Source organism: Coturnix japonica, chromosome 6, assembly GCF_001577835.2.
Source record: "Coturnix japonica isolate 7356 chromosome 6, Coturnix japonica 2.1, whole genome shotgun sequence".
NCBI classification, from domain to species: Eukaryota; Metazoa; Chordata; class Aves; order Galliformes; family Phasianidae; genus Coturnix; species Coturnix japonica.
In genome coordinates, this window is record NC_029521.1 from 20154593 (window position 1) to 20167389 (window position 12797).

The 12797-nt window shown below is 54.4% G+C and overlaps 1 protein-coding gene across 2 annotated transcripts; it reads right to left on the reverse strand.

Annotated features, from left to right (window-relative positions):
- Positions 1-3262: 3262 nt before the first annotated feature.
- On the reverse strand, positions 3263-10774 carry TLX1 (T cell leukemia homeobox 1). 2 transcript variants are annotated; one of them, XM_015866898.2, is made up of 3 exons: positions 8893-10774; positions 7161-7398; positions 3263-4587 (listed from the first exon to the last, which is right to left on the reverse strand). In XM_015866898.2, exons 1-3 carry the CDS (start codon positions 9359-9361, stop codon positions 4365-4367), a joined length of 930 nt encoding a protein of 309 aa, XP_015722384.1. In that variant the 5' UTR covers positions 9362-10774; the 3' UTR covers positions 3263-4364. The 2 variants fall into 2 exon arrangements, with proteins under 2 accessions (XP_015722384.1, XP_015722385.1); XM_015866899.2 differs by having other exon boundaries at positions 7161-7362; positions 8893-10767.
- Positions 10775-12797: the final 2023 nt, after the last annotated feature.

Genomic DNA, 12797 nt, shown 5'->3' on the forward strand with positions numbered 1-12797 from the left:
CTTCTGTCTCTGGGGAAAACCATATTTTTTTAATATATTGTTACGTTTTACTTACATATATTTACAGACCTCATTTCAAACAAAATGCTTCTGAGCAAAGGAGAGGAACAGGGGCAAAGAACCCACACCCTGATATTGGGCGAGCATTGACATATCGTGATAAAGTTTCCTACTGTAACTAAGGCCAAAAATAATAACAACAATAATGATAATCAAATCGGAGCCCCAGCTAGTTTTATAAGGAAAAGATCTACAGAAACAGAGTCAATCTGAATTGTCTGACTCCAGCAGAATCTTGCTGCAGTCATCTATTACTTCACACACTTCTTTACTTAATATCTGCCAAAAAGCATTTAAAAAAGAACCCCAGATTTTCCTCACAAATGGAGATCTTTTCATTCATGCAGTTTCAAAAAGGGCTCCTCTAATAAATCCAATCCTTGTTTCACAAAAGGCTTTTCAAAGAAGCAACAGCGAATCATCAGCGTTGCACAAAGAAATCAGCATCACTCAACAGGTATTTTTCTGGCAGAAAACAAAACAAGAAATAATTTAAGAGGTTCCAGCTGTCCTAAAACACCAGACAGGGTTTGCTTTGCCATGCAACCCACCCAGCTTTCAGCAGAACAGCTTTTGCGCTCCCAGCACCCTCAGAACCTGAGCTGCCCACAGTGGGGGCTCTGCCCTCAGCAGCCTCTATTCCCACCCAACAACACTGGTTTAAGCCTTGTAGGATAATTATGAGCATATCCAAGCAATAGCAGCAGGAAGAACCAGTTGCTGACTATGAAGGTTAAAACACAATAACAAAAAAAATATATAATAATAACAAAAAAAACTACACAACATTTTAACAGCCCTAGAAAGGTGGGGGGGAGAAGGGGAATGATCCTATATATATATCTGCTGGCAGGAGCAGATCCTCCCTTCATTATTAATTACAGCAAGCTGTGTCTGGGGCTAGGCACACCTGCCTGGTGATCCTCCCACAAATGCCAGCTGCAAGTGACCCTGAGCTGTCAGACAACCACCAAACACCATGCAGATAGGAGAGCACAGCCCTAGAGAAGCTACGTGCAGCCCTACAGCCTGCTTGTAGGGATGCTGATGGAGCCTGATCATCTCTGTATAATCACACAATGATCCTTCAACCCCCAACCCAGGGCTCCAGCAATACCCCCAGCCCTGGTGGAGCCAAGGCAGTTATCCCTCATTTGGATGACCCTGATGCCCAGCTGATTGGCTGGATAGGGACCATGCTGCTAGGTGGGGGGCAGGCTTTTAGTTGAGCACCAGGCTTCTTGATTGAAGCAGGACTATTGCTGGGGCCCAAGCCTTTCAGTGGGGACCATGCTGCTCAATGGGGACCAGGCCTCCCAATGCAGACCAGGCTTCTCTCTCCCCTGTGCCCATGAAGCTCTCTGAGCTGGGAGTGAGCCCAGATGACCGCAGCCCATCCAGCTGTACTTCGTCTCCTCCAGCTCCGCACAGATGTTTGGTGTTCCTTTCACTGCTGTGCTCCCCACCCCCCGCTCTGCCCCAACTCCAAATTTTGCCTTCAAAAGCTCAGCACATCCATAGCCAAACTAGAGCAACCCGTCACTTTTGGTCACGTTTCATGCCAGTATTTCTCCTCCGGCCGAAGTTGTCTGGCTGGCTCTGTATTTCCTCAAGGCAGTTGGACAGACACTGAAAAACCAACTTGCACTAACTCCGGTTTCACATTTGGGATTTGCTACACTGTGAGATAAGCGGAAGGGGGAAATGACTTTCAGTGCTTCTCTGTGCAGTCGTGTTCCTGTTCCCAAATTGGTAGAGCACCAAAAGCTGAGCCGTCAGCGTGGTGAGAACAGCCCCAGGATGTGAACACAAAACATACAGCTGGATGGCACCATTTTGCATCGTTGCTTATGGATTTAATTCCATCGTCTTTCAGGCGAATGTTATTGTCTGGGCACAGACCGTCATGTTTGCATAGCAAAATCCTCCCACCACAAACCTAATATTAAAAATGAATCCAGGAAAAAACACTTTAACAGAAACCCATTCCAGCAGCAATTGTGGCCCGAAAGAGCAGAAAAGTATTCTTCTATCTCTAATGGTACGTACACTGTCATCTCCTGGAGAGATTCTCTTTTCTGCCTTTTGGTCTTATTTAAAACAGGAAAGATTGATAAGAAAAGGAGGAAGTCAACAGTCTCTAGCAGAAGGTGTAACTAAATATTGAGTCTGAGCACACACCCTCCAATGTGCATTATCATACACTCAGCTTTGCTGGGAAACATTTTGGAATACGAAACAAGTAATGTGGATATTATAAAATGGCTGTCTTGGAATTAGATTTTAAGATATTGATGTGTCACGATAATAAAATAGAAAACACTTTTAATATCAATGGTGAGCGGTGTGATCCCTTTCATATTTATTTTGCGGCTGTTGGCTTCTTTTTGCTGCAGGGAAACCTTGGAAAGGAGAATGTGAGCCCCCCACAAGTATTGAATCTGATCCTGTACTGTTTGGTTTGGGGAAAACAAAACCAGACCCCAGTAAACGTATTTGTACTCTCTCTTCCCAACCTGCCAGAGCTGCGCTGCCCAGCCCAGGACCCAGCCCTGATCTGCATGGTGGCATTTCTTGGGCCAGGAGCTGGGGGCAGCAGGGTCACAACCCCCACTCAACCCCAGCACTGAGGGAAGGGCCGGGCTGGAGCCAAGGCCACAGCCCTGAGGGTCTCTCTTGGGGGAAGCAGGGTGGAACTTTCCCACCCATAGGGTTTTCTTCCTCCTGCGCAGGGTGATGGCCCAGAACAAGGCTGAGCACGGATGGAACACAAAGTGATTCCCCATCAGGGAATAATTCCCCACGCTGCTGCTGGAGGTTTCTTTCCCTTCAGCCCTGCTTTCTGCACCATCCCACTGCTATCAGCCTGCCCCAGTGCTGCCTGTGCCGCTCGGGGAATTTCTCCACCCGCTCTAATGCAGAGCTCCATGGTCCCTGCAATTAACACAGGTGCTACATGCACAGCCAGAGCCTACAAACAGCTCTGGGACGGGGAGCCAAACCCACCCAGAGCTTCCGAACACAGAAGACTCAAGCAAAGCCAAACAGAAAAAGCACTAACTCTATTTTCATCTTAAGCAGCCTAGCCTCCGCGCCAGCTCCTATCCACGTCTCCTCTCAGGGATCTAATAGGGAAGAGCAAAGCGCTCCATGATTTATTCAGTACCCCGGAGACCTTTTTTTTTTTTTTTTTTTGCTTTTTTATCTTTTATTTTTCGTTTCCACATAAATTACACAAGCACTTTATAAAATGAATACACAGAAAACACCTTATAAGTGCATAACTTAAAAAAAAAAAAAAAAAGCCTTAAAAAAATCTCACTGAAAATAGGTTTTCTGCTCGCTTGCCTGTAGTAGCTGTTTAAATTGGCAGTGCTGCTTTAGATTATAAGTAACTGAAAAATATATACTGTATATATAATATCTATATATTCCCGGCGTTTGCTATAGGAAGTGCTTTGCTTAATTGTGTCTCATTCTCTCAGAACAATTAAAAGAAACAACCAAGTTGGAAGTGAAATCGATTTTCGCCCTCGCAAACCGCCTCGTAAAGGGACACGGGTAAAACAACCTGGCGGGCCACGCTTTGCAAATGAAATGGAAATAACCCACAGAACGGAGTGGCAGCACCCCTGCCCAGCCGGGCTCTCCTGGTTATTAAAGCGCGGGTTGATCGACGCCGCGGCCGTGGCGGCTGGGGACAGTTTGGGCTCTTCGTGCAATAGAGAGATCACATTTACCGTCCTCAGGAGGCTGTCAGTTCCTTCGCTTCTTCCCCCCTCGCAGGAAAAAATTAATGAAATATGGGAGGAGATGCAGCTAGGTGAGATCTGCTGGGAGGCCAACAGACGGCTGGGCTTTCTCCATTTGTTGCATCCCCAAACGTCTCCAGCGCCAAAGGCCCAGCGCGGTGCCTGGCTGCACAGACACGCTGCCCAGGGAGCCGCATCCTTTTGTTCCAATCAATCCAAAGCGCGTACCTATAGACGCACATTATATATACATATAGTCCTATGGGGTGCCCCGAGCCCTGCAGAGGAAGTTCCCCCAGCCGGGTGCTCGCCTGCGGCCACGTCTGTCAGGGCTCAGCTTTGTCTGGCAGCATGTCAGGAAGTTTGAGGCCGGCAACAGAGACTTTCAGAAGAACAAAAGGGCTGGGGGGAGGCAAGCTGCTGCTGCTCTGCGGCCCTGCGGGCAGGGAGAGTTTGGGGGCAAATTTCCCTTCCCCATCAGTCCTCATAGAAGGATGCTCTGCAGGATGAACATGTGCCCGGTGACAAAGGGGACACCGCAGGTGCCAGCCCTTATTCACAGGCGGAGGCGACGGTGGTGACGCTGGTGATCTTGGTGGAGTCATCAGACCAGGGCTGGAGGTTCTGCAGGGCGAAGAGAGAGGAGTTGTGCACGCAGATGGGGTCGGCCTGGATGGGCTGGTTGATGGTTTTTTGGAAGGCTTCCTGCTGCAGCTGCATGAGAATGCGGTTCGCTTGCTGCCGCTCGGCCTCCCGCTCCTCTGCTGTCTGCCTCCTAGGAGAAAGGCAGGAAAAAGAGAGGTTGGGGCTGGGGACACAGCCCTGACCCCATCCCACAAACCGCTGCTATGTCCCGTGCACTGGTGGCTGTAGATACTTCTTTTACACAAGGAAAAACCTCTCCCTCGGGCTAAGAAGTGAAAGGCTCCACTTTAGTTCTGGCCCTGGGAGAAATCTACACAGAAATCAAAGCATCCAAAGGAGCAAAGAGGGGACTGCAAAGTGCAATTCCCTGCAGTGCTGCAGCAGGGACCAAGGGGATGCCTTGGAAGGGTGCATGGTCACTGGCAGAGGGAAACATGGGCAGCATCCCACCCCATCCCACACTCAAACCTGCCATCTCTTTCCCTGGGCTGCAGTGCTGAGACTGAAGCAAGGAGTTGCTCACAGTAAACAGGACAAAAATCACACCTTGCAAGCAGCAAAACATAGCCTAAATTCTAGAAACACAGAGCAATGAGAACAACCAAATACCAGCACACACTGACTGGGCAGGGAGGAGGAGGAAATTTTTAAGAACAGGTCAGACACGCGCCTGTCTGGAATGACAGAGGCAGAGCTGAGCTCATCCAGGGAGGGGAGGGGGGATTAGGGGGCGGCTGGAGGAGATGCCCTGCAGGTCCGAGCCCCGGAGAGTCTGGGAGGAGGGGATAGAAGAGGAATGGCCTCAACGTGCTTAAATCCACAAGGAAAATCCCATCTCCCTACCTCGATAGCTGCAACCTGTAGTGCCCCAGCTCCCACCAGGGAGCATCCCTGGCACCCCTCCCTTGCTTACAGACAGGGGCAATGACAGCTTTTTAATTTAGCAACTCGCAGGGAACACAAATCATCTTGTCTTCTTCCTCCATAGGGATTGGAGGTGGCAGCTCTGAGTGCAGTAGTGACACCCGGAGCAGGGCTGGGGACACGGGGCATTAGGCCACCAGGTGTGCACAGGCAGCGTGTGGATCACAGCTCAGTCCCTGTTCTCATCACAGTGTCAACATCTCCCTGTGTCACACATCCCAGCGACGGGGGCTCCTGTGGCACCGGGGCTGCTCAGTCTGCACTGCAATGAATTTTTAATGACTGCCTGCATAAGGAGGAGATGCTCCTGGGGATGGGAACAGGGAGCCCCACGGTCGGGCAGCTGAAGCATGATGCCACCAGCACCTGGCTGTGCACTCACCCTTCTGCCTCAGGCTGGAATTTGCAGGTTCAGATCTGCTCGGTCAGAGGAAGGAACCAAACCTCATGCCTGTCTCAAGCGAGCACCCAAATCTGGGGAGGGGACCACTCAGCCGCCTCATTCCCATGGATGCAAGTGAGGAAGGGGCTTCAGACACAGGAAAAGCTCTCCCCCAGCCCTTATTTATTTAAGCTCAGGCTCATGTGGATTCTCCCATATCTAATACCGTGGCTGAGGTCAGGCTGCAGCCTTTCCCTCCGACAGAACCAGTCATTCCTTTCTCTTCACCCAGCTATTTTTCTTTGTCAAGTGTATGAATAGGTTTGTATCCTCTGCTCCCCTGCCAAAGGGGATTGAACTTAGCCAACAGACGCAAGGAGTATTGACAGACACAAGGAGAGGCAGCCAAGCCACATTTGCCTCACTTCCTTAGGAAACCAGGTTAGAAGACAGCTGACCCTGTTGTGCAGGGCTGTTCCTCCTCCTCCAGGACCTTGCTCTTAGCCAACAGAAACCCCTTCTGCCCTCAGCTTCCCTGTGCTCAAGGAGCTGCTCTCTGTGGGCTCTTTATGAGTGGCTCACCCCTTGGTTCAAGCTCCCTATCCCCCATTGCTCACCCAAACCCACTCAGCTCCTGGGGAAGCCCATTTCCTCCACACTGGAGAAAACATAGAAACAACCAGGAGTGAAGCTTTAACTTGCAAAATACCCATGATCAGCTTGGTCTTCCTATGGAAGGATTCAGCCCTTTGTACATGCAGTATCCAGATGGGAAAGGGGAGAGAGGAGAGGCACAGCCCCATTTTCCTGCCTGGAATCCTTTACTTTGGCAGTGTGCACACATTCAGGCAGCTCACACATAGGAAAAGCAAAAGGTGCCTCCCTTCTGCACCAAACAGTACAGCCCCCCCAGCACCCAGCTGCCCCTCACCCAACTTTGCAGCCTGTTGCTAAAGCTGATTGCCTCTCCAGGGACATGCTGGGAAGCTGCAGCATGGGGTAGAGCCTGGGAGCTCCATGAGAGCCTGACCTCCTCCTCTCCTGCCCGCATGTACTGGCACATCCAGGAGGAAAAAAATGCACTTTTGCAAGGAGGAGCAGTAAGCCCTGCGGGGGGCAAAATCCGAGCATATGCAGGGCTCTGTATCCCAATAGCACCAGGTGCAGGACCCAGCCCAGGCCCCCCAGTACCATCCAACACAGAAGGATCCCTGAGGGTCCCACTGCCAACACAGCACAGGAGCTGTGCAGCCACAGTTGTGACTCTCCGGTGGGCTCCCATGTGCATACACCAGGACACCTCCACACGTACATACACACACAGACCCCATAGTGCTCTCACCACCGCATCCCCCAGCCCAGGATCGGCCCCACGCTGCAGCCCTCAGCCCCCTCACCTCCACTTGGTGCGCCGGTTCTGGAACCAGGTCTTCACCTGTGCGTCCGTCATCTTGAGGGCCTTGGCCAGGGCTGCACGCTCAGCAGAGGCCAGGTACTTCTGCCGGTGGAAGCGCTTCTCCAGCTCACAGATCTGCAGGCGGGTGAAGGACGTGCGCGGCTTCTTCTTCTTGGGGGGCGTGCGGTTCTGGTAGGGGTGACCTATACGGCGTGTTACAGTGAAGGGTGAGAGGGCCACTGGGGGGGACATGGAAGGGGGGATGAGAGGCAAAGAAGCAAGCAGCGACATATCAGCACAAGGGCTCCGGCTCCCGGGCGCTGGGCTGGGGACCCCCCCACTGTGGAGCCGCGGGGCAGAGATGGGCACGGGCGGAGGAACGCAGCCGGGCACCGAACTCCGACCTCGGCGGCCATAATAGGGGGGAGAGCCCGGGGCTGCAGACGGGCTGCGGGCACGGCGGGCGGGACGGGCAGCACCTCACCCGGCTTCGACCCGGTTATTTGCAGCCCTTAAGGTCGAAAAATAAAAAATAAAATAAAATAGAATAAATAAAATTAAAATTAAAAAATAAAAATAAGAAAGAAAAGAAAGAAAGAAAAAGGGAAAGAAAAAAGAAAAGAAAACAAAACAAAACAAGCAATGGCGGGGTTGGGGCTGCGGGGCAGCACGGAGCTTTCGGAAAGAAACGAAAAAGCAGCAGTGAAGCAGCGGAGAGTGGGAGTTTGAGTTCGGAGAGGGTCCCGTTGTCTGCCCTCAGCCCGACCCGGCCCGGCCCCATCGCTCCAACCCTGAAGCGTTGCAGAGGGCCCGGCTCGGTTCTCCTCGTCCCGTGCGATCGGGAACCGGGGCAGTTTCAGCTCGGCGCTGCGATAACAGCCCTGCCCGATCGTTTTGTACACAAAAAATAACTTCGCGCGTTGAGAACGGGACTCGCTTTTCGGTTTTGTTTCGTTTCGTTTGTTTTTCTCCACGAAAATAATAATTAGAAAAAAATAATCTAATAATATTAATTGGGTAAAACCCGAGTTGTTTGCGAGCGCTGCGGCCGGGTAGGGTCGGGGCCGCCGGGACGGGGCTAAATGTGAACGGAGAGAAACGAAACGGGAACTTGAGCAAAAGCGGTCCCGGTGCCGCGGCCGAGAAAATGTTCCCGATTACGAATTCGTTGGGGGTTTGTTTTGTTTTGTTTTGTTGGGTGGTTGTTGCTGTTTTTTTTCCCCATTATTTTCGTTGTTGGAGTTTTTGCTTTGTTTGGAGAAACAAAACAAACAAACAAAACCAACCGAAAATGATAAACGAGAGCGGCTACACCTGGAAAAGGCGGCGGCTCCGGGAAGCGGCTCCAGCCCCGCTCGGGGCTGTGCGAAGTCCCCGTTGGTTGGGGAAGGGCTGAACGCGGCGGGGACGCGGGGCACGAGGAAGCCGAAGCGGCCGCACGGACCGGGACAGCCGCCCTCCGCCGGGCCGGGGCTACTGACGGTGCCTCATCGACCAAACAACTTTGGGTGGGTGACTTGTGCGGGCGGCGGGGGCTCGAGGAGTTCTCCGCCTTTCCCCAGGAATTATAATAATAATAACGACGGCAAAACGCAGGGGAACCGGAATGCTCCCGCATTCCCTCCCCTTCGCGTTCCCGGCCTGTTCCAGCCCCGACGGCCGGGAGCGGCCCGGCACCGGCTCTTGCTTGCCCAGCGAGGAGGGGAATGGGGAAGGAAGGGGTCCGGACTCACCTGTGAACCTGTCCTTTGTGTACCGCCTGTTGCTCTCCATCCAGGGGAAGGTGAGCCCCGTCAGACTGTTCATGCCGTTCACCGGCGGCACGGCGGCAGAGAGGGGCTGGTGCACGCCGCCGGCTACGGGGCGGTGGGCCGGGACGCGGATCACCCCCCCGGCCGAGCTCAGAGCGTTGCCGTTCATGCTCACCGCCATGTTCACGTTGTAGGAGCCGGGCAAGGCTCCCATACTGCACGAAGTGCCGCCGTAGGCTCCGGCCCCGCCGCCGCTCGCCCCGTAGCCGCCGGTGACCGTGTTGTAGGCGCTGCCTACGATGCAACCCAGGCCGTAATCTGCCGAGTCCTGCAGCCGCGAGTGGGACACCATGCAGCTGCCCGGCTCCGACGTGTTGAGGATCTGGTCGATGCCGAAGCTGATGGGCTCGGCTTGGCCTTGGTGCAGGTGGTGAGCCCCGAGGTGCTCCATGCCTCCGCCGTCCGTCCTCGCTCCAGCAGCGGAGCAGCGCACTGAGCCCCGGGGCCCCTCCGCTGGACCCCGACACAGCCGTGCAGACCCCAAAATGCGGCAGCAGAAGGCAGGAGCCGGGCTCTGGCAGGCACTACGCTCTCAGACCCATCGCGCCGCAGCTGCGCGCCTCGGGATATCGCGACAGAGCCACGCACGACCGCTCCACGCCAGCCACACACTCAGAGCCACGCATCGCCGGGGAGCACACGGGAGACACAGCCCAGACCCTGAGACTCTCTGACCCCAATAGCACCTCACACCCCCACCCAAGATACCATCACCGACACGCGAGGACCAGGAGCCGAAGCCCCCACCGGCAATGTGAAGCCGAAGCCCCGCGGTGCGGAGCAGAGAGCGGCAGAGTGCGTGTGCGAGAGCCCCTCCGTCCTGTTCGCCCATCAATCACACTACCCAAGGCCTGCTGCTCCCAGGCCCTCACTCTCCATTGGCTGCATGCTGAAAGGAGCCGAGTGAATGACAGCGGAGAGGAGCACACGAGAAAAGGAGTTTCTTCTTCCCCGGCCCCCCCCCCGCCTAAAAAGAAAAAAAATTCACCACCCGGCTCGGCCCTATAAAGGCAGCACTGCTGCACTGGGTGTGTGCAGGGCAGTGTGGAGATGTTGTGGAGGGAGGGGGAGACTCAGGAAGACAATATTTCCCCCAAGAGCAACAGTGGGACCCAATGTGGGGCAGAAGGAGGCTTTTGGTCCTGGAGTTGGTAAGGAGTGAGAACGGCAATGGCTCTGGTGGAGCTCTGCCTCCCCCCTTTCTGCAGATGGGTTTTCAAATCTAAGCACCTCTCAAAAGCTGAGCAGGAGGAGGTGCCCCTGTTTTCAGACCCCTGAGTGGAGGCACAGGTGGAAGGTCCCCACAGATGCCCAGGCCTGGAAGGAGTTGCCTTTGGAGGGGGAAGCACAGGAGGAGGTGGTGAGAGCCGGGGCCTACCTTCCTGTGTTGTGAGGTTTTGCCATGGGGCCTCATTGCCCAAGGCACAAACTGGTTCCAGCTGCTCCCCCCATGGTGAGGGCTGCAGGGGTGCCTGCTGCTCCTGGCTGTGTCCTGCTTTGTCCCTGCCTCTGTTGTGCCTCTATGCCCACCACTGTCACTACCACCTCCTGCACCTGCCTCCTCCTCCTCTCCTGCAGGGAGATGAGTATTTTGCTCATTGTGCTGCCCCACAATCCCACATTTCCACAGTCACTTGCACAGCTGTGTTCTTGCATGTCTGTCTACCCATTATATCCCAGCATCAGGGTGCTGTGACACCTCAACACCCTCACTGGGGGCCCTCTTATCACCACAGCCCCATAGCAAGGACACGGCAGGGACACTGGGAACACTATAGGGATACAGCAGGCAGCAGCTCCTGGCAGCCCCATGCCCAGCTTGGTGCCCGGTTGGCCACCTCCCCCCACCCCCCGCCTGCCGGGGTCAGGTTTCCCCCCTCCCCGTACCTGCCTCAGTTCTTGACTTCTGAACTCTTCAGGGAACTCGCTGGCGCCAGCTCCATCAACCAAAGTCCTTGTGGTTAGGAGGAGCTGGGAAAGGAGGGAGGGAGTGAGGGCTGGGGCCAGCGGGTCCGGGGGGCTGTGCCCAAGCAGGGGCTTTCTGGTCCCCTGAGGTTGCAGCTGCCTTCATCCTTCTCCAGAGACCAGCCTGAGCCTCTTCTCCAGCCCCTTCACATATAGGGCAGCTGGGGTTTGAGACCTCTGGAAGTCGATGGGAATTACTGATGAGTTAGGGGACGATGCACAACCCCAGGATTTAATTCTTGTACAAGCAATAGACCTCACCTGTAGCTTTGGGGCAGCCATGCAGCTCGTAGCACTGGGAGTCTGGGCACTGCTTGTCTCAGCCCCATGACAACACCTGGTTCAGATGCTCCAGTTGAAATTGCTCCTGGCCTCAGTTTCCCCAAAGGCTTTCTGTCGATGGGGCTTGAAAATGTCATAGAGCACAAGGCTCTAGAAATGTCCTGTCTTGTAAGAACTGGCAGCTCATTTTTGCATTCAGCTCTCTAATTCTGAGACTGAAGGGGGCTTGCATGCAGCGCCACTAATGCTCACACCCGGCCAAGTCAGGGCCAGTCTTGGTGCTTTCAGGTTCACATCCCTAGAACAGAAAAAACGAGGATCAGCACTCACTTTGAGGTGCATCCGGTGCCCCTACAAACAGACAGCCTGGTGGCAGAGCTGTCCCAGGACAGCCAGCCCAGCCTTACACACTCCTCACAGCCTTGAAACTTTGGTTCCCCCTCATCCATCCTCAAGCAGCTGCAGGAACAGGCTCATTCCCAAAGCAGTGGCTCAGCCCTACCCCAGCTCGGAGTTAGGATCTGGGAAAAGCCCTGTTAGATGGCAGTGGAGGCGATACTCTGTCTCTCTCCCCTCCCACAAAAGTCTGGGACCCTTTCTCAGGTTTTCTCATTGATCCGGAGCATCTGCCTCCTGCTAGCCGAGAGGGACAGCCCAACCGGGGCCTGACCTCCACCCTCCGCTCCCATTTCCTTCTGCTTTGCTGAATTTCGAGGGCTTCCCCCTCGTACCCCGCTCTCCTCCAGAGCTCGAGGCTCCCAAGGGCTACGAGCTGCCCCCGGCCCGGCAGCTGTTGCGAAACACAAAGCCCTCCTGCGGGAACCGGGGACAAAAGTGGCACGCCTGGCACTTTGGCGGAGTCCCAGCAAACGCTTCTCTTCCTCCAAAGACCGCGTTTCGAGCAGCACTTTCAGGAACTTGCAATACTTTCCCTATTTCCTAAAATCGGATCGACCGACGGCTGCGGGCAGACCTCACCTCAATAGCTCACCCCCACCCCCGGGCGTCTCCTTCCCTTTCTCCTTCCTTAATTCGTTCAATTCGTTTGCTTGGGGGACTCTTCCAGCCCCGGGCGGTTATTCACCCTTCTGCACATCCATCACTCGCCGAAGTTCTTTCTCTCCCTCCCCGTCCCCTGTGAAATCAATTACCGAACGCGGCACATGTGGGGCCGAGTTGCGCCCCCTCGGAGACCCGCTACGCCTCGGCCAGTCGCGATCTGTCACGACAGAGGCCGAGAAGAGCGTCTTCCCTCCACCTCCCGACAGCAGCTGAAGCCGGGCGGGTTTCTCAACTCCGAATCTCACTTCCCTCATCGAGCAGCGGCCCCCAGAACCCCCACCCCGTCGGGGCCGGGCGGGCAGCAGCTTTCCTCGGGCTCGGAAAGGGCGGGCCGCTCTTCCTGGGCACTGAAAGCAATTAACACCATTTGGGGAATTTTTAATTGCTCTATAAAGCACGCCGTAAATAATTACTCCCAGCTCCGTTGATCCCTCGAATACGCACTGACAGTTGTAATTTATGGCTTTGGAAACGTGGCCCCTTGTATTCAGCATAACTCCTTATTACGGTAATGACTT